The 22,098-nt window shown below is 37.5% G+C and overlaps 1 protein-coding gene across 3 annotated transcripts in view; it reads left to right on the top strand.

Annotated features, from left to right (window-relative positions):
• Positions 1–22,098, top strand: part of LOC148948510 (solute carrier organic anion transporter family member 4A1-like) — a 126,614-nt gene that overhangs the window by 80,989 nt on the left and 23,527 nt on the right. For all 3 annotated transcript variants that reach the window (XM_089093959.1, XM_089093960.1, XM_089093961.1), the window contains 2 exons: positions 19,308–19,398; positions 20,030–20,151. In XM_089093959.1, the coding sequence (XP_088950085.1) occupies positions 19,308–19,398; positions 20,030–20,151 (213 nt within the window). The remainder of the gene's footprint in view (positions 1–19,307; positions 19,399–20,029; positions 20,152–22,098) is intronic.

The raw sequence follows: 22,098 nt of genomic DNA, 5'->3' as shown, positions 1-22,098 counted from the left end.
TTTGGTGACGGGATCGGGTCGTGAATAGTTTTAACATTTCCCGCGAACATTCTACAATAGAATCAGCTAAATTGTCAATGATCAACCACAAATTTGGTGCAATACTAGTAAACACGCCAAGTCCTTGTACGTAATTTATGCTTGGATCAATCTTCTTTATTTTGTCATAAGATTCTTGCGATATACTATAGCAATAGTAGATATTTTTCGGGTTCTCTAAGAACATTTTATCATGGTTTTGAATGATTCTCGTTAAAAGCGTCGTTTTGCCGGACACGGACGGTCCGCAAAGAAATGATCAGAAGGTTGTTTTAAATTGATACATACTTCTAGTACCAAGATGCAACTAACCTATCCTAAACCCAATCTGTTGAATAATATTCAAGAAATAGAATATATGGTTTCTTTAATTCACATATATACAAGGACATAAAAATATATTTACAACATAAGTATTTAAAAAAAACACGAGTGGAGGGAGACCAACCATAACAGAGGCCGGGCCAGCGCCCTTGGCGGCCAGTGGACGGTACCCGAGACGGCTGGAAGGTTCTGGGGTGGGTTAGTAATAAGCACTTTAAAACAAAACTTTACACAAAATAAACACTTGAAAATTACCGCTTTGCGCAATGACTAGATAAAAAAAAGGGTAGTGTCGAGCTTGTGACGGAAAAATGACTAGATATAAAAAAGGCAGTGATGTGCAGTTGACGAAAAAACGCCCTCCCCCCCCGAGTTGCTTTCTATAAACTACACATTCAACTCGATCTGAAGTAAGATAATGGCCATGTGGTAGTACTCTCACACCACCCTCGAGTACATAGACTTTGTCCGATATGGTGGACATGGCATTTTTTTCGACTCGAACTGTATAGTTTTTGCATTTTAAAGAGCAAATGACCATGACACTCGCTCTTGGACTTAAATTTTGCTCTATACAGCTCCTATAAAGACTCACGGTGGAATTTTCTTTTACATAGTATGCAGGCACCCGCTTATCGACGTTTTTGATAGTCTCATTGTACTTTTGCATGCAGTACACCTTGGGACCGGGAAATAAACCCATGCGATACCAAGTTGTTTCTCGTCTCTGATTTTAGTTTCAACAACTGATTTGGGGCCTGGCGTTTCACCAGCTCCTTATAGCGGGACTCATCCCAGTTACTGTAGTCCATCCGAAAGCTAATGTACTCTCCATTTTCCGAATCTTTTAATAAATTATCTGTTTTAACTTTTAACAATAAAAAATCTGTGTCCCCAAAAAAAATTTGAACTTGTCTCTCACTCTGCCACTGGCACTTACATACATTGTAATAAAACTCCAAATTGAGTTTTTGCGAAATTTCTAAAATGGTACTGCCAGCGGCAATGTTTTTATTAAGAACTACATTTCTTTTTTCCTATTTGAGAGGACCATACTGGAGTCTATGATCATGAACGATGTGAAGCTCGGATCCGCAATGATTTGGGCAAATTATTTTGGGTCGGTCACGACGTCACAACAACTCTTGTTTCGCACACTCTCACGGATCTTTCAAAGGCCGAATTTAAAATGAATTTAAAGATATCTGTTTCGACCTTTGTTTTCGCTTGAGAGCGTTTGTTGACAAAAATGTCAACAAACGTCTTATTGTAAGGTTTTTGGTCAGATTGCAGGGCTCTATGAATCTTTGTGACATTGAAACCGTTGGCGAGCATCCACCGCAAAAGAACATGGTGTACAACAATATTCCGTTTCGGCTCCAGGTCAGCAATTAACTTTTTTTTGAAGGTGTCCAATGCATGCCTTTACTCTCTCCTAATGATAAATTGAAGGAACTCAGCGAATCCCTATGCACCGGTCTATTAATGCAAAGGAAAACAAAGTCTTTTACCAAGTCATGAAGATCCAGAGGAATTTCAACATCAATTTCGAAAACCCATCCTTGTGGTCCATTTTCCTTAACAGTGTGAATATTGGGGAATTTTGTAGCAGAAGGATTGATAAGCCATTGGTAATTTCCAAACGGCAAATAAAAGTCAGACATTGCCGATGGATAAAGGGAATTCATATCCAAGAAAACAGCATCCTATTTTTCACCGGTGCATTTTCCAGTCGGGTCGGTTTCAAGGATACGATCCCCGTGAAAAACATATCCTTCCCGCATGGATCTCTCTGCAAACAGGTGCTGATCCACGTCGGCGATAAGACCTATTTCTGCTCTACTGATTTCAAGAATTAAATCCATCACCAAATGAAGAGTGAAAAAATAATACCCCAAATCAAACCCAAATTCTTCATGAATTTTGTCCGTGTTCTTACATACAATATCCAACAACATCAATAGATCACTTGCCAGGTACATTTTACCTTGCTCCCACCCATTTTTACACCCTTCCTTTGTCCAAACCCTCTTGGCAAATTCATAATCGGCAGTGCTGCAGTTACGAGAGTCGCGAAGTCAATCATAAAACTCTGCTATGAGCGGTAATATTTCCCCACTTAGCTTCGAGGCGGAGCTGTAGTACTCGTACGGGCTTATGCCCTTAGACGTTAATAAATTATACAGTTCCTCATCTGGAAAGTGCTGTTTGAGGGGGAAAACTATTAAAATCATCGCTTTTCTGATCAATTGACTTAGGGATTTAGGGCAGAAACAAAAAGAATCAAGGAAACGGATTTTATTCAAGCATTACCATTATCAATTGTTTGCCATTTAAATGCTAAGACTAGTAACTTGTCAGAGGATTTCGGCATGATGTAATATGAAAAAGAACCCTCTACCCATGCGCCATCTGCAAATTCGTCTTTCTACAATCGTGCTAACGCTGGTATTATGAATTTCAAAAATTTTAGATGTAATTGTGCATGTAAACCGGTAAAAAGTATTGTTGCCTATCATTACCATTACACGATTTATGCGCATCCCCCCGAAAGTTACTTCCCAATTATGAAATCTCTTCGTATAAATGATCATGATAGCGGGTTTTCGCATCCCCTTCATTAATTTTTTTTTCTTACAAACCCGAAATATATCTTGATTTTTTAATAGCCAACTCGTTCTCTGGTGATATATTCAATGGATAGTGTGTTTGACGCAGCCGTGAAATTGCCTCATTTGCTGTTCTAATTAGAGCAAACATAGCTGTGCCAGCATGATCTTCTCCACCAAAAGTCTTACTAAAGTCTACCAATTGACATGGAATTAATTGAATCTCTCCGCGCGTGCGCAAAAGAGATGGCAATGGCTTCATGTTTTTTCACATGATTCGAATTTGACGGATCTGACACATTCATGAGAGCACCTTCAATGTCTAATGTTACCTCGCTGCTCTGCAATAGTGTATTCTGAAAGCTTTTGAACCGCAAGGCGGTATTGTCTCCTTAAACGGTTTCCAAAGAATGGTACCCATGCAGTAATAGCAGGTACCCTTCCACCTTTTACCTTCACTTAAAAGCCTGCTAATAATAGGAATTGGAAAGAAATGTCCAATTGATTCAGGATCTTTGGTAGGCTTGTACAGAAGCCATACCCAGTGTTTCATTGAGTCAATGGACTGTGCCTTTACGGAATAAATTACCCCTTTTTTTATCACTTAAATCTCCATCTTCAAATTCTTCATCAAATTGTAAAACTGTTACTCCAACTTTTAAGTGTTCATTAGCTTTTTCAAATATGTCAATCCCTTTCAGAGTTACTGGATACTGTCCCCTTAAATAAATTAAAATTTACTTTTGGAAAATCCGAACCCTCTTTTCCATTTACTGCCCAATCGTCGAAATCTATCTTACTAACGTCCTTTGCCTTGGATGAATGACCTGCCACAAGGATGGAATATTTGAAACACTCCAAGCCCGTGTCAAAACGAAACTGTTGTACACCTTTAGTGGCTTTTAAATTACTATTATTTTTTAAAGTTAGGTTTTCCGCTCCCCCTCCCACCTCTTAATGTAAATTCCCATTTAAATTTAGTTACATTTAATTCTAATTTGTCTAAAAATAAAACCGATAAACCACTCCCGTTCTCATTGTACGCCTCCATCCTATTAAAAATTTCACCCACCCAATCCGAAAAGACACCCTCAATATTATGTAAGTCTGGGTGTAGTGTCTGCATGTTAGTTTGAATATGGTGGGCACGCAAAACACCCACACTGGCATTACAAAAATAATTTTAAATGTGATGGATGCTTTCAAAGAATCCTGCCCTCCCGCCTCCCGTAAGTGTTTTTCAAAGAGTGCCCGAATCATTCTGACGTAGAGGTGTTTGGTTTCTATAGGGTCCGTTTAAATAGTACCATATGACAGGGAATTGAACGGGTCACAAAACTCGGCCCTTTATACATGAATATTGCGCCAAGCGGTATCTGCTAAATAGAAACCAAGTACAACTGGGGCCGAGCCAGCTCCATTTTGTCCTATATCATTGTGAGGGGTAGGTTCTTCATCTTCTAGCACCCTCTCGACTTTGTTAGCTGGTAACTGATCAACCCATTCATAGTCTATATCGAGGCCGAGATCTTTCGCAAAAATGTCTAAATCAAAGGGTGGTACACTAGCCGGACTCGCCTTTGCACTTAAACCCCCTCACGTTCACTATTCCTCGGGACCTCTTGCATGTTCATATAACTCTTAATTTCCTCGTAGAGGTTGTAGGTCCCAGGTGTAGGTGGTGTGTGAGCCTAGAATAAGAAAAGTATATTAGCTTGCTGGAAGCTATTGCCCTATGAAAAAGAGAGAACGGTTATGACTAGCATGCCCTCTTGAAGTCATATACACCCTACTACTCTTAGCATTATGAAGGGGTACTATGCCCTTGGAAGTCTAGACACCCTACTACTGGCCATGTGATCAAATAACTGCTAATAAATGCTGCAAGGCCTTAAAAGACCTTTTATGGTTGTATTTAAAAAAGGCATGCGAAACTTACCGAGTAAGGGCTTGGTTCTGGCCAGGACTTAGACATATCATCGATCCATGCCAGTATTTCATAAGCATCGGTCTCTTATACTACTGCTATGAGACTAGTAAGGTGATCCTGAATTAAACGGTTGAAATCATTCTGAAAAACAAAATTAGGTATGAAAATAATCTAAGGCGTCTCAAAGCCTTTAGAACTAATAGGAGGGGGCATATTTCCCTAAACTCTTTGAGTCCTGTTCTTAGCTATAGAATGAATGTCCCCAGGGTCTTTCCCCTCTCTTGCACACAATCCTACTTTTACCTTTAATGCTTGCCCTGGATTATAACTTCATTCTTTTTCTCATCAATTTGTTCATTTTCAGCGAGATACGTCAAGAGTCTTTTACTTTGTTCACGATAGGATTGAGGCATCAAGTCTACAACACTTGTTAACAAATCTTCCTTTTTCGGTGTTACACTATTTTCAGAAGGTTGATCAATGACATTGACCTTAAGTGGTTTTTCACGATAAGGTTTATGTTTTATAGACTTATAGGTTTATGTTTGTAGAGACGACAAAGAGCATTTTTAAGCAAAATTAACTTTTCATCATAAGGGATTGTTTCATTGTTAATGAATTCATCAACATTATCTTTCAAGTGCTCATTGGGTAAAAAAGAAAGTTCTACTTTTGTCAATTTATAGGGTCTAGTTATTTCTAAAGAATAATGTTTACAAATCTAGAGACTGTCGGTAGTAACACTGAAAAAAAGTTACCACCCGCTTGAACAAGACTTTTCTTTTACAGATTGCTTCCTTTTTGCAAAATAGAGCACGTATAAGTGATCGATGTTGCCTTTTCTGCTGCTTAACTTGACCTGACAGCTGAACATTACCCGCTGTTAAATTTAAACAAAGTTCTGACAAGAGATTAATAAATTCTATGTCAACACCATGTCTGAGAATTACTTTTCTAAGTCGTGGTTTTGAATTGGCTTGCACGAAAAAAAAATGCCGTTGTTCATGTAGCTGCTTCAATGTCATGTTTACGACTAATGACCTTTTTACTATTCACAGGTAGATATACAGTAATTTCACTATCAAAAATATCAGTGACTACACGCAACTCTTCGGGTGTGCTTTGATTCAGGTCTAATAATATGTAACCATAAGGTTTATTAGTACTTGATTGTATGCAGAAAGTAAAAATTTAGGTTTGCCAGGTTAAATTTTCTATTTTAGAGTTATAAGAGAACTTGAATCGCAAACAACTCTTTAGATGATATAGTAGGTACAATTCAAAGCAAATGTTCTCATACAATTACTCTGATGAAAAAGATTCTGGAGAACAATAGTTACATAAATTTTTGGTGATGGGACCGGACAGTAAACAATTGTAACATTTAATGCGACCATTCTTCAATAGATTCAGCTAAATCGTCAATAATCAACCACGAGTTTGGTTCATTATTATTAAACACGTCAAGTCCTTGTATAAACTTTATGGTTAGATCAATCTTATTTACTTTATCATAAGATTCTTGCGATATACTATAGCAATAGTAGATATTTTTCGGGTTCTCTAAGAACATTTTATCATGGTTTTGAATGATTCTCGTTAAAAATGTCGTTTTGCCGGACATGGACGGTCCGCAAAGAAACGATCAGAAGGTTGTTTTAAATTGATACATACTTCTAGTACCAAGATGTTACTAACCTATCCTAAACTCAATCTGTTGAATAATATTCAAGAAATATAATATATGGTTTCTTTAATTCACATATATACAAGAACATAAAAATATATTTACAACATAAGTATTTAAAAAAAACACGAGTGGAGGGAGACCAACCATAACAGAGGCCGGGCCAGCACCTGTGGCGGCCAGTGGACGGTACCCGCGACGGCTGGAAGGTTCTGGGGCGGGTTAGTAATAAGCACTTTAAAACAAAACTTTACACAAAATAAACACTTGAAAATTACCGCTTTGCGCAATGACTAGATAAAAAAAAGGGTAGTGCCGAGCTTGTGACGGAAAAATGACTAGATATACAAAAAGGCAGTGATGAGCAGTTGACGGAAAAACGCCCTCCCCCCTCCAAACAGACGGCCCCCTCCCACAACTATAGAGCTTTCTCCATACCGAGTTGCTTTCTATAATCTACATATTCAACTCGATCTGAAGTAAGATAATGGCCATGTCGTAGTACTCTCACACCACCCTCGAGTGCATAGACTTTGTCCGATATTGTGAACGTGACATTTTTCTCAACCCGAACTGTACAGTTTTTATATTTTAAAGAGCAAATGGCCATGACACTCGCTCTTGGAACTAAATTTTGTTCTATACAGCTACTATAAACACTCATGTTGAAATTTTCCTTTACATAGTGTGCAGGCACCCCTTGGTAGACTTTTTTGATAGTGTCATGGTGATTTTCAACGCAGTACATCTTTGGACCAGGAAATAAACCATGCGATACCAAATCACTTCCCGTTTCTGATTTTAATTTAAGCAACTGATTTGGGGCCTGGCGTTTCACCAGATCCTGATAGCGGGACTCATCCCAGTTTCTCTAGTCCATCCACAAGCTAATGTACTCTCCATTTTATAAATCACCCCTTTTTTATCACTTAAATCTCCATCTTCAAATTCTTCATCAAATTGTAAAACTGTTACTCCAACTTTTAAGTGTTCATTAGCTTTTTCAAATATGTCAATCCCTTTCAGAGTTACTGGATACTGTCCCCTTAAATAAATTAAAATTTACTTCTGGAAAATCCGAACCCTCTTTTCCATTTACTGCCCAATCGTCTAAATCTGTCTTACTAACGTCCTTTGCCTTGGATGAATGACCCGACACAAGGACGGTATATTTGAAACAGTCCAAGCCCTTGTGAAAACGAAACTGTTTTACACCTTTAGTGGCTTTTAAATTACTATTATTTTTTTAAACTCCCACTCCCACCTCTTAATGCAAATTCCCTTTTAAATTTAGTTAAATTTAGTTCTAAGTTGTCTAAAAATAATACAAATAACCCACTCCCATTTTCATCATACCTCTTCATCATATTCAGAATTTCACACACCCAGTTCGAAAACACAGCCGCATTATTCTGCAGGTCTGGGTGAAGTGTCTGCATGTTTGTTTGAATATGGTGGTCACGCAAAACACCCACACTGGCATTAAAATCTTTTTTAAATGTGATGGATGCTTTCAAAGAATCTTGCCCTCCCGCCTCCCGTAACTGTTTTTCAAAGAGTGCCCGAATCATTCTGACGTAGAGGTGTTTGGTTTCTATAGGGTCCGTTTAAATAGTACCATATGACAGGGAATTGAACGGGTCACAAAACTCGACCCTTTATACATGAATATTGCGCCAAGCGGTATCTGCTAAATACAAACCTAGTACAACAGGGGCCGAGCCAGCTCCATTTTGTCCTATATCATCGTGAGGGGTGGGTCCTGCATCTTCTAGCACCCTCTCGACTTTGTTAGCTGGTAACTGATCAACCCGTTCATAGTCTATATCAAGGCTGAGATTCCTCGCAAAAATGTCTAAATCAAATACACTAGCCGGACTCATCCCTGCACTTAAACCCTCCTCGCGTTCACTATTCCTCGGGACCTCTTGCATGTTCATATAACTCTTAATATCTTCGTAGAGGTTGTAGGTCCCAGGTGTAGGTGGTGTGTGAGCCTAGAATAAGAAAAGCATATTAGCTTACTGGAAGCTATTGCCCTATGAAAAAGAGACAACGGTTATGACTAGCATGCCCTCTTGAAGTCATATACACCCCACTACTCATAGTATTATGAATGGGTACTATGCCCTTGGAAGTCTAGACACCCTACTACTGGCCATGTGATCAAACAACTGCTAATAAATGCTGCAAGGCTTTAAAAGACCTTTTATGGTTGTATTTAAAAAAGGCATGCGAAACCTACCGATTAGGGGTTTGGTTCTGGCCAGGACTCAGACATATCATCGATCCATGCCGGTATTTCATAAGCATCGGTCTCTCATACTACTGCTATGAGACTAGTAAGGTGATCCTGAATTAAATGGTTGAAATCATTCTGAAAAAGTAAATTAGGTATGAAAATAATCTAAGGCGTCTCTAAGCCTTTAGAACTAATAGGAGGGGGCATATTTCCCTAAACTCTTTGAGTCCTGTTCTTAGCTATAAAATGAATGTCCCCAGGGTCTTTCCCTTCTCTTGCACACAATCCTACTTTTACCTTTAATGCTTGCCCTTGATTAAAAGTTCATTCTTTTTCTCATCAATTTGTTCATTTTCAGCGAGACACGTCAAGAGTCTTTTAATTTGTTCACGATAGGATTGAGGTAACAGGTCTACAACAGTTGTTAATAAATCTTCTTGTTTCGGTGTTTCACTGTTTTCAGAAGGTTGATCAATGACATTGACCTTAAGTGGTTTTTCACGATAAGGTATATGTTTTATAGACTTATTGGTTTATGTTTGTAGAGACGACAAAGAGCATTTTTAAGCAGAATTAATTTTTCATCATAAGCAATTGTTTCATTGTTAAGAAATTTATCAAGATTATCTTCAAAGTGATCTTTGGGTGAAAGAGAAAGTTCAATTGGTGTCAATGTATAGGGTTTAGCCATTTTTAGAGAATAGTCTTTATAAGTCCGGTGATTATCGGTAGTAACACTGAAACAAAATTGCCACCCGCTTGAACAAGACTTTTTTTTACAGCTTGCTTTCCTTTTGCAAAATAGAGCACGTAAAAGTGATCGATGGTGCCTTGTATGCTGCTTAACTTGACCTGACAGCTGAAAATTACCCGCTGTTAAATTTAAACAAAGTTCTGACAAGAGATTAATAAATTCTATGTCACCACCATGTTTGAGAATTACTTTTCTAAGTCGTGGTTTTGAATTGGCTTGCACGGAAAAAAATTGCCGTTGTTCATGTAGCTGCTTCAATGTCATGATTGCGACTAATGACCTTTTTTACTGTCCACAGGTAGATATCCAGTAATTTCATTATCAAAAATATCGGTGACTACATGCAACTGTTCGGGTCTGTTTTGATTTAGTCTATTAATATGTATCCATAAGGTTTATTAGTACTTGATTGTATGCGGAAAGTAAAAATTTAGGTTCACTAGGGTAGATTTGTTTTTTTAGAGTTATAAGAGAACTTGAATCGCGAACAATTCTTTAGATGATATAGTAGGTACAATTCAAAGCAAATGTTCGCATATAATTACTTTGATGAAAAAGATTCTGTAGAACAATAGTTACAGAAATTTTTGCGTGATGGGATCGGGCAGTAAACAGTTTTAACATTTCCCGCGACCATTCTTCAATAGATTCAGCTAAATCGTCAATGATCAACCACGAGTTTGGTGCAATAATATTAAACACGTCAAGTCCTTGTATAAATTTTATGCTTGGATCAATCTTATTTACTTTATCATAAGATTCTTGTGAAATAATAATATCAAAAGGGTAATCAAAAGGGTAAAATTGTCGTAAAAAGAGCCTTATTATGTGAAGGTACAGATGACCCCAAAAACTCGCAAGTAGACACTTAAAAGCTGAAAAACAGTCTTATTTCTACCACTCTTGAAACTAGGGGGAAACTTTAATATTCTAGCGAAAATTCATACATATAAAACGAGTAGGCTCTTATTCGCTTAAAAACCCCCTTCAATGCTCGAAAATGGGGGAAAATGTCTATAGTGGGTGAAAAAAGGACAGAAAAAGGCCTTTTAATGTCTCTGACAAGCTTTTATTATGTTGCAAAATAGTGAAAAGAACGGCCTAAAAATTTTTAAAGAACAACCTTATTTCTAAGTCCCTTAAAACTTGGGGGAAACTTTAATATTCTAGTTAAAATCCATACATATAAAAGTTTCCTTACAAAGCCTAAAAAGGCGATAAATAAGCATATTTCTGAGGGGGTGGTGAAATTTAAAACTAGGTAACAGTATCCACTTAAACATTAGAATAAGATAGAGTAGAAAAGCTCTTTAGGTCCTTTGACAAGTTTATATTATGTTGAAATATAGTTAGATATTTCCATGGCAGTGGTAAGAAAATGGTGAGAAAAAACTTGAAAATTTGGCTAGTCTAGAAAAAAAAGAAGGTATGAATGAAGCTAACAGTGGAGGGGGAACACCGAGTCCCTCCAAAAACTAGCGAGTAGGTGCTTAACAGCCGAAAAACAGCCTTATTTCCAAGTCTTTAAAACTAAGGGGAAACTTTACAATTTTAGCGAAAAAGACAGGAAGAACAACATAAATTTAGGTATGAATAGAGCTAACAGAAGAGGGGGGACACCGATGACTCCCAAAAGATAGCGAATAGGCTCTAATAAGCTTAAAAATCCCCTTCAAAGCCCGAAAATGGGGAAAAATGTCTATAGTAGACTAAAAAAGGATGGAAAAAGGCCCTTTAATGTCTCTGACAAGCTTTTATTATGTTGAAAAAATAGTGAAAAGAAAGGCATAAGAAAAGTTGAAAAACAGTCTTATTTCTAAGTCTTTATAACAAGGGGAAAACTAAAGATAAAAAAGAATAAAAACTCCTTGAAGGCCTGAAGAGGCTCTCTGACAGGTAAAAAATATCATTATTAAGTTGAAAAAAATTGTGAAAAACGCCTTTACTAGGCAGAGAAAATCAGGTGATAGGAAAGATTAGAAAAGAGCGATTTCTTTGACAGGTAAAAATGACATTATTACAGTGAAATGGTGAAAAACAAGCTTATTTCTGATTCTTTTAAAATTTGGAGGAAACTCTAATATTCTAGATAAAAAATTTTAATATCTCTGACAAGCTTTTTACTATGTTGAAAATGACGAAAAGATAAAGTAAAAACGCTTACATCTCCAAATTCTGGCTGCACTTGAGTGCCGGATGATCCTGGTTGCACAGTCATGCCAGTGATGTAACGGCTTTGTGTAGCCGGAGCGGCAAGTTGACCGGACACCGTCGCAACTCTATGGCGTGGATCTTGGGGAGACAGTGTTGCAGGTCGATGGCTGCTAGCTTGGGCTGACAGCGTTTCATAATGTCCGGCAACGCAGCGATTTTGTGCAGCTTGGGTGGTATCTTTGCTGCTAGCTTGGACTGTCAGCGTTGCATAATTTTCGGCAACGTAGCGGTTTGGCGCAACCGGGGTGGTATGTTGGCTGTACACCATGGCAACTCGATGGTGATGATATTGGGCTACAAACCTGGGTCGGGTAGCTATATCCAACCTCTCCATAGGAGTCACTTCACCCACTCTTGCCCGTTTGTTGGTAGGAGCAAGGGCAGGGAAATTCTGAAAAGAAGAGAAAATTTAGTATAAAACAATGATGTTACAGAAGAAAAATTAGTACCCTCCCTTCTAGAAAAGAAATTAGTGAAAGTATGATTTTTATGAAAGCCTGTTAAACTATTAATCATCTAAAGAGCCGATAAAATCCATGACTTCGAAAATATGAGCATTTCAATGGACCAACCCCTTCCTTTCCGGGAAGGTGAAAGTTGGAAACCATAGTTTTGCTATAAAACCCGCTTAAGGTCTAGGGCGTGGATTGAACCCCGCTGCCAAATGGTATAACATCGACTAATAACTAATGTACGATGAATTTTTCTCCCTATAATAGTCAATAATAAAGCTAGAAATGTTTAAATGCAGTATAAAAAGAATAAATCCAACTTTAATAACCCGAGAATAAACGAGAATATAGGTCTTGTTTTCCCTCTACCTAAACCAATTCAACATGACAAAAAGTACCTAAGGTATGCAAATTTCTTGTAAAAAAAAATTGTGCGTTCAAAAGGAAAATGCTAGACAATAGTTTATCTGTAGCCTAGGCATTCATATGACCCTATTAAGGGGGAGGGATACGACACATAATGTTCCTAATTTTACCATTTAGAAAAATCTTCTCACCTCTCTGCATCTATTTTTAATAACTATTTTACGCAGAGATTTACCTAAACCATTATTTCTCTTCATAAAGGAAGTATTTGCCTTCATCAAAGCCATTTGAAAATAGAACACCCTGCTCATATGGTATAATTGACTGCAAAAGCAACCCTTCCGCTTTGTTAGTAATAGATGTTTTCGTTTAGAGTGCAAGAGACACAAGTCTAATTTTACCAACCCGCCTAAATTAAAGACATTGCATTCTAGCCTTGTATGTCAAAATTAAAAACCTTAGTTTTCACGCTCCCCCTGCGAATATAAAAGAAAATTTTTCGAAAGAAAGGTATAGAATGAAATAATAGACAATTGTAAAGCCAGAAAAACGAATAATGGCTCTCGTTTTCCCTCGATTAATTTCAAGAAGTACTTAAAAATGTGCACTCTAAAGGGCTGTTATCATCGTTTAGAGTTTCGTTTAGAGTGCCTTTTACATAATTTCCACGTCCTAGAATATCTCTATTAAGCATTCATTTTGTGGGAAATTCGTCCCTTTTTCAGACCGTCTAGAATTACGTAAAGCCGTCAAACCTTGCAACCTTAATTAACGAAAAACCTTTCCTCGCGAAGGTGGTTTGCGAAGCTCTCCGCTTGTTGGGAATAACACCCTTGTTTTGTTAATTTAGACAAAGCATGCACGATAGATTTTGATGGTTTTAACGGATGAAGGAGAAAAGACACTTTTTGGGTAAAATAATTCTTTTTCGAACGAATTAAATGCTGGTGAATGGTGGAGGAGGGGAAGGAGGGGTTACACAGTAGAAAAACGATTTTATTTGAAACAGAGCAAAGTATAAAGATTTTCTTGGGGGGGGGGGTAACTATAGAGAGAAAGGCACTTACTTGCTTGTAGATATTATCCATTGTTAAAGTACTTGTTGCGTCTTCAATTGCTTAAAAGAAACTGATGAGCAAAGGCCTTTAACATACCTATATATAGCATAATTTGATAGGGGAAAGTTCTCATGGCTTTTAATAGAAAAACTTTAAGGGGGATTTCAGCCACCTGGTTATCTTGTCTATAAAAGCATCGCAGGGGAGTTTTGCTAGCTGGGGGTTTGTCTGGAAGAGCATCGCAGGGGATTTCAAACACCTGGGAATTTTGCTTAGTAACAACGTGAGGGAGTTTTGCTAGCTGGGGGTTCTCTGGAAAGGCATCATGGGGGATTTCAGCCATCTGGGAATTTTGTATAGAAAAGCATCGCAGGAGATTTTTTCTAGCTGGGGGTGTGTCTGGAAGAGCATCGTAGGGGATTTCTGCTACCTGGGAGTTTTGTCTCGACCTAGTAACACAATGTTGCCTAGTAACAGAGAAGAGGGTTTTTCCTTGACATCTTGACTAGAGATGCCGAATCTTGCCTGGACATGCCTAATCTTGTCCCGGACATGCCTAATCTTGCCTGGGCGGGAATTTCGCCTAGAAACAGGTGTGCCGCATGACGTCAGAGGGCATACGTTTGAAATCCTATGGGACAAGGGAGGGCAGGCGTTTGAAATCTGGGGAGGCCATGCGTTTGAAAGTAGTAAGGCCCCACTACTAATGCGCTGCCACACTAGCTAGTGCGCTTGTATTGAAAAAGTGTTGCGTATCAAGATCTAATGCAGATTTTGACTCTAACAGTGAAAGAGCAATCGTGAAGCGGCTTTCAAACTCACAGCACAATCTGTCTATCACAAGAAAATAATCCCTTGTGAAAGTACCTTTAGTTGATTCTTTCACATCAGCAAGGTCACTTTTTCCCAAAGTCGACGCGGTTACAAAATCAGGTAAGCTACTTACTTAGTACACTTTCGTCTTTTTCATGAGGAACCAGAATTCGGGAAATTCTGTAAAAGGTCTTTAATGAGGCCAGACTCACGAGAGAATTCTTTTGCTTTATGAAACATTACATCAAAAGTTTTTTCAGTGTGCATGTCAATAATAGTATCTCGCGTAGCTGCAGTAAGACCAGTAGCTCTAGAGAAAACTAGGTCTACCACCTGCAGCTGCTCAAACACAGATTTTGTGGCAAAAAAAAGTCCGCTGGAAGGAGTGTAAACATAAATTCAAATGTCTGATGACTCTGTGCGAGTCCGTGGGCCTCAGCCCACGTCTGAAGAATGTTTTGGTAATTGATGAAACAGCCAAGATACAGTTGTATCTATTCAGTTCTCTGTTCACCGCTATATATCAGTATACCAATCTTGTAGTAGATAATTTCACCAACTGAGAAACAGTTATGCCAGCAGCTTTCTGAGAATTAACAAACAGTTGGTAGTGTATATTGTTATTCGCGATAAAACAATACAGCTGTTGAAGAACGGAAAAGAAAGATGCCATTCGTCTGAAGTTCTAAATACAATCACCCAATACAAGGTTGACTCTATGAGCACGGCGGTGAATGTAAATTTCATGCGGTGCAACTGCTTTAATACCAGCTTGCATACCTGAATGTGGTTGCTCATGACACTGGCTTGATATTTTCATAGAAAAATTGAAAAAACAACACATTTGCCCCTTCCCCCTGCTGGATGTCCCCTTCCCAAGGCCAGAACATAATTTGCACTTTACTGAAAAAATATAAATGTTTTTACTTTTATAAATTTGATAAATCAAATAATATTAACATTTTGATTACTAAAAATCATTCTATGTATATTAAAATGACAATGCACATTCATTTGCATTTTTTTTCAGTAAAGTGCAAATTATGTTCTGGCCTTGGGAAGGCATAGGGGTTTTGAGCCCTACTCATGTTAATTTCTATTCGTTTTGAGTTTGACTCGGTTATTTATTGTAATTTCTGTTAGTTTTGGGTTTCATTTATTTATCGATGCTGATTTGTGGTAGTTTCACGATTTGTATATTACTTGATTTTAGTTTTGCTCATTTTTGGTTTAAGAGTTCTTTACTTTTCTTTGAAAAACTGATTTTGTGGAAAAAGCTTTTTTTAATTAATTTCTTTTCGTTTTATATTGACATAGTCTTTTCAGGGAAAAAGAAAATAATTATTTAAATCTTTTCGTTTTTTTGAAGACTTTATAGTTTGGTCTGCTATTTGTATGCTGGAGAAAAATTTTCAGCAGTTTTTAACAACATACACCCTTTTAAAAATATGGACACAAATATTAGTGTTTAATTTTGTTTCATACCTCCTCTAGTTGACCTGAAATAGAAAACTGGATACCATTCGCAAAAAAAAATCTGTTTACTTTGTTTCATTGCTTTGATACACTTGCGCTATTTTGATTTGGTTAAATTTTAAGAGCAGAAGTAGCCCCGAAAGTTTGAACATAATGCCCTCAGTCATTTTTGGGATACTGCTGAGATGCCTTATTGGGAATTAGCATTAACACAGTGCATTTTGATTTAATCTTGAGGCAACATTTAGTTTTTAAACACAATGGGCAAATGGGAGGGTGGGCGTGGGAGGGGGACTAGTTGCCCTCCAATCACTTTTGATTATTAAAAAGGGCATAATCCCTTTATATTTTCAATCGAATAAACCCTTTTCGAAGTTCCTAAGACAACTCGTTCGATACGAAGTGCCCTGGTCTAAACAAAAAAAAAGAAAAACAAAATTATAATACATTGTATCCACATCGATCTTTACAATCAAAAATTCAAGCCTTCCAATTACTCTTAACTAGTAGAAAAGGTTCTAGCCCTTCTAATCTTTTCTTAGTAGAGCCTTTTTTGAGTTTTTACGTTAGCGCATTCTATAAACACAGTATATGCCCCAGGTTTAAACATACAGATCTTGGCCCGAGGGCTTTTAGGGGGTTGTCATCCTCAAAGACCTATTTGCAGAACTTTCAACTACGTTAAACAAAATGGCTATCTCAAAATTTGGATTAGATGTGTTTGGGGAAATGGTGGGCGTGAGAGGGAAGTTAGTTGCTCTTCAATCACTTTCAACCATTAAAAAGGGCACTAGCCCTTTCAATTTCCAACCAAATAAGGCCTTTTGAAGTTTCTATGATAACACTTTCAATAAAAACCTCTTTGCCGCCAGGGCATAACTTACAATCTCAGCCCTGGGGGCTGGAGGTAGGGGGCTGTCATCCTCAAAGACCTAATTTCCAGAACTTTCAACTACGTTGAAGAAAATTGCGATCTCAAAATTTTGATTGGATGTGCTTGGGGAAATGGTGGGCGTGAGAGGGAGGTTAGTTGCCCTCCAATCACTTCCGACTATTAAAAAGGCCATTAGCCCTTTCAATTTCCAATCGAATGAGCCCTTTTTGAAGTTTCTACGACAACACTTTCTATAAAAAGTCGGGCACCGTGGCTTTTACAACAAGACAATAAAAATGTGTCATGAAATTCTGGAATAGGAATAATAAATAAATATGTTTGGGATGAAGCTCACTATATATTGTTGTGAAGTACAACTCTATTAGTAACGAATTTGTTTTAATTGAAAACACAATTTTTTCACACTTAACATCAAATCAATATAATTGTGACTACTGATTCGGGACCCCTCCTAAAATCAGAGGAGGGCTATAGCCCCAGCAAGCCCCTCCCAAGTGACGCCCCTGCTTCCAGTTTGGCTCATTCAAGTAACATTATTCTGTCCTTATCTTGTTTTCAAGCATCTGTGTTTTTAGACATTAATTCAAACCGAACATTTTTTTTCTATTACAAGCTTCACGGCTCCATCACAGATAATGATTTGCCGCTAGTCCTGGTAATTACCTAATTTTCTAACACTGAGGTATTTGTTATACCTTCTCTTGAACACGTCAAGGGAAGGATTCTCCAGGATTACCTCTGCCGGCAGTCTATTCTATGTGGCAACTGATCGCCGTTCGAAACTTGTTTTCCAATATTCTTGGCGGAAAGTACCCTGCTCAAGGTAGTTTGGACGAGCTGTGCTTTGGCGAGTTGATCACAAAGGCTTAGTTCTGTCAAGAACAAGCTTAGATAACTACCTTGGTGGAGGGCTATACATGTACTTGTGGAAAACCAACCTGGATGCCACATCGAGACGTCCCTGGATCAACTGTGGGGTTTTAGCTTTCGTGTTGCCAGAGGTTGCTGCACGCACTCTTTTATTTTGAATATGTTGGAGTGGAGCAATGTGGCTTTTTGGTGCACCAGCGAAGAGAGGACAAGCATATTCCATGACAGGCCTGATGCACGAATTGAAAAGTGGCAGAAAAGAATCATCAGGGAGAAGACTTTTGCATCTTAGGATAACTCCTAATTCCTTGTTGCAAAAGGATCTAATTTTACCGCGATGCTCAGTCCATGAGAGATCCGAAGAGAAATTAACTCCAAGTAGGCGCAGTGTATCAACTCGCGTTATTGCCTCTCCTTTGAAGACGAAATCAGGATGAGCCCTCATATTACTCGCCTTAGACATATATTTATATATTTATTTAACTCCAATAAACTATGGATTATGTTCCCGAACTTAATTATCATTGATAACAGTAAACTATTTTTTTTATTACTATTGTTCGAAGACAATGGATAACAAAATATTATAGGCACTTTCTATTGGTTTAAGTGGAGAAGGAACTGCAATGTTGTTCCCTTTTATACGCCTCAAGCATTTAACTTGTAGATTTATTTTTTTTTATTTGCCCTTTTAAGCTGAAAATAAACAAAAATGTACTGGAAATGGGTAAACTTTTTAAAAAGACAATGAAAAGTTAAAATAAAACTTTTCAAAGTAAAAATAATATTAGCCATCCCAATATGCCGACTTCACATCTGGAAGCCTTTGCAAAAAAAAAAAAAAAAAAAAAAAAACTAAACAAAACTCCTACAGAAAAGAATAAGAAAAATAACAATGAAACGTTATATAAACAGTAAACAACAATAAAAAGAAAAAAAAATCCCACTTAAATAAAATCGGATATGTCGGAGAACGAATATACAAAGCACAGTGGTGAAAAAAAAAAAATGTCTACTATATGTGTACTATATGTATGCATCCAAAATATCTTCTGATATTATGGTCAAGGACGTATACTTCATATGCTGAAAATACTCCGTATACATAAATTTGGCCGTTTTCGTGTTTTTTTGCGATGTCCTTTTCTTCACCCGTCAAGTCAAACTCTTGAATCAACATGTATCTGTAGCCTGATGAAAACTTAAAATCCTATTTTGTGCTAACAACGAGCTTTTAATAAATAAGAACAAAATTGACAAAATACCACGAAATCCAGAAGACTGTGTACTGAACTTACCCGTGGAGCCCATTATAATGAAAGTGTATATGCTGAATGATGTGGGCTCAGATTATGAAAAGATAACAAACAAATAGATGAAGTTTACAGATTCATTTAATAGGTTCTGTGCAAAAACCCTTTCCGAGGTATTATTATTTTCATATACCTCTAGGGGGAGTATCTCTTCCTGACATTGCGTAAATCTGGAGTCAACCAATGTGAACTATTAAATGTAAACTTGTATATCCCAGCAACGAGCTTTATGTCAAATGTAACCTTTCATTAACATTTTTTCCAGGTATATTTTATGTATTCGTTTCTTTCGGTCCAGCCGTTGGCTTTCTGCTTGGTAGTGAATTGTTAAGGATCTTCATCGATTACCCAAGCCCGTAAGTTTATAGTCTATTTTTAAGGGTAACTGCCAAAGCAATTTTTTTTTTTTCAAAGCTACTAAAGGCTTGTCGTCCCGGTGACTTTTAAAGCAATTTGATCGAGTGAAAAAGCTTTTCGTTCGCCAGATTTGATTTTCCCTGAAAAAAAAAATTACTTTCGTGGCGCCTGATTTGTCTTTAAAACCTTAAAATGCACTAATGGAGATTAGAACTGCTAGAAAAAGTAAAAAGCACGGGTGACTTCACCTGAATAGCCATAGTTAAGGCACGGCTTAACACGCGTACCCATGGGTTCTATGACGGTTGTTGGATGCTTTTCCTTTGGTCCGTCCCTGTTTGATTCAAACAGTAAACAGTTTGGTTAAATCACTCTCTGATTTTAAGTTTTATATATCTGATAAAAGAGAGAAAATGTCGGCCGTTGAAAAGTATACAATTACTGGAATTGATTACAAAAACATTTTTTTCATTAACAGTCTACTTGACCTTAGCAACCCATAAAAAAAAATCTGACCACCTAGTCCCCTGATGGCACCAGAAATTTGAAGTTCTGACTTGTTCAGGCTCCAGAAATAAAGTAAGATGGCGCGTGGTTGCGTAAAAAATGCTAAGATCCCTTTAATTACAGGGTTCCTTCTGAAGTGACAATCACAAATTTCATTGGTGCATATTGGATCGGCTTCATTTTTTGTGGTTTTCTATCAGTGCTAGTCGGATGGCTTCTCCTCGTATTTCCTGCAAGACTGCCAGGTAAGAAATGCTCAAAAGTAGCGGCTGGAATAAAAATTTTTGAGCCCGTTTTACATTTTGACATTGTGACCCAAAAAGAATGATTATATCAGAAACAATAAAATTAAAATGTGCCATAAACCAAAGTGTATGGGTATAACGTTTTCTGCTCCTATGACTACTTTAATGGATTTTCATCAACTGGATGCATTTAAAAATGCACATTTATTTTATTAAGGCACCAAGGACAGTCGAAATGAACCCTGATTGTATGGAATGGTTAAGTGGAAACTTAAAATGCCAATTATATTTTTTTTAATGGGGAATTCAATTTTCGACTTTTCTTGGAGGAATACAATTTTTAATCAAAAAGAGCTCCGTAAGTAGTTATGTAGTTTTTGTAATAACAGAAACCAAATTTGAAAAAAAAACAAAAATTCGGCACAAAATAAATTAAAATAAGCTAAAAAAAATATGGTACCAAATAGCTTAAGAAAGTTTAGCTTTCCATTAAAGGCATAGCTGTCTTTAGGAAACAAGAGGTAGTTAACATCTGAGTTTTTTACAGGCGAAAGCGTTGGTTAACTAATTGATTTTGCATATTTAATTCCACGGTTTGATGTGGCACACCGACAAAATTGTAGTTCTGCCCGGAAAACCTCATAATTTTGAAATCGATCTTAGATCATAATTGCAAATCGACGTAAGAACCGTCCAGGGGAAAAGATCTGTTCTTATTTAGATATTGTTTTTACTTTAAGGAAAGGTAGGACCGATCATAATCGGTATAAAAATTATTTATTCATTTACTTACCCGTATTTCATTATTAGTTTCATTACTTCTATTTTACCTTGTCAATAATAAACAAGTACTAACTACTTTTTTTTTAAATAGCAATTCATACTTTTTCTCATTATTTAGTTAAAAAAAAAGATCGTTTGAAAAGTTTCAAAACACTTTTTTTCCTTATGAAACTTCAGATTCACAAACCTTGTGAATTTTTTCCCGGAAATTTAAAGAAATCACCTTTTCTTTTGAGAACGACGATGCAAAAATTAGAAAAATATCAAGCTTGATAATTTTACTACAGATCAACTTTGTTTAAATTCACAATTTTACAATCCGAGCAACCTAACAAAGATACATAGCAATTGTTGTTATTTTGACTCACTTGACTTAACGCTCTTGCTCACTAGGGTTGCCAGCGTAGAGGGAACTAGTAGACATTGCCGTCAGTCTTCTCCAGATGGTCATGTCCCGGGGTATTGATGGAGCCTCATATGGGTTGATATTGTGGCTGAGAAGTCGTTGGTTTATTTACGTCAACCCACCTTGTGCTCGGTCTCCCTCTAGGACGTCTCCAGTCATTTTCCAAGGGTTTGAAATCCGTGATGATCCATGCATGGGTGCTTGGCGGGAGGCCGAGTAGGTGGCAGTACCACCTCAGGAAAAAGACTTCTGCTTGAGTAGAGAGATTTTCCAGCTTGAAGATCGTCAGATCTTCATGCCTAAGACTCTAGGCAGGTATGCCTTTCCAAAAACTAACCTGACAAGTATGTGTCCAATAAGAAAGTCATTCATACTCCTGCCATTTACCCGTGCCTCAGCCATTGAAACATTTGCCTCTCAATTACTTGGACTATCTGGTCTTGACTTTTCTCTGTCTACAATTACCCAGCCCAGTCTTGATGGCACCTATTGCCCAAAATACTTGATAAATTCAATGAATTGAAGTTATCAAGTATTTTGGGCAATAGGTTGCATCAAGACTGGGCTGGGTAATTGTAGACAGAGAAAAGCCAAGACAAGATAGTCCAAGTAATTGAGAGGCAAATGTTTCAATGGCTGAGGCACGGGTAAATGGCAGGAGTATGAATGACTCTCTTATTGGACACATACTTGTCAGGTTAGTTTTTGGAAAGGCATACAGAAAACGAAGTCCCCGGGGGAAGGGCTGAAAGTTATGA

The sequence above is a fragment of the Artemia sp. Qi Xiang Cuo genome, chromosome 9 (genome assembly GCF_049724085.1).
Source record: "Artemia sp. Qi Xiang Cuo chromosome 9, ASM4972408v1, whole genome shotgun sequence".
NCBI classification, from domain to species: domain Eukaryota; kingdom Metazoa; phylum Arthropoda; class Branchiopoda; order Anostraca; family Artemiidae; genus Artemia; species Artemia sp. Qi Xiang Cuo.
Note: the sequence above shows the minus strand (reverse complement) of the source record. Positions and strands in the feature narration are given on the sequence as shown.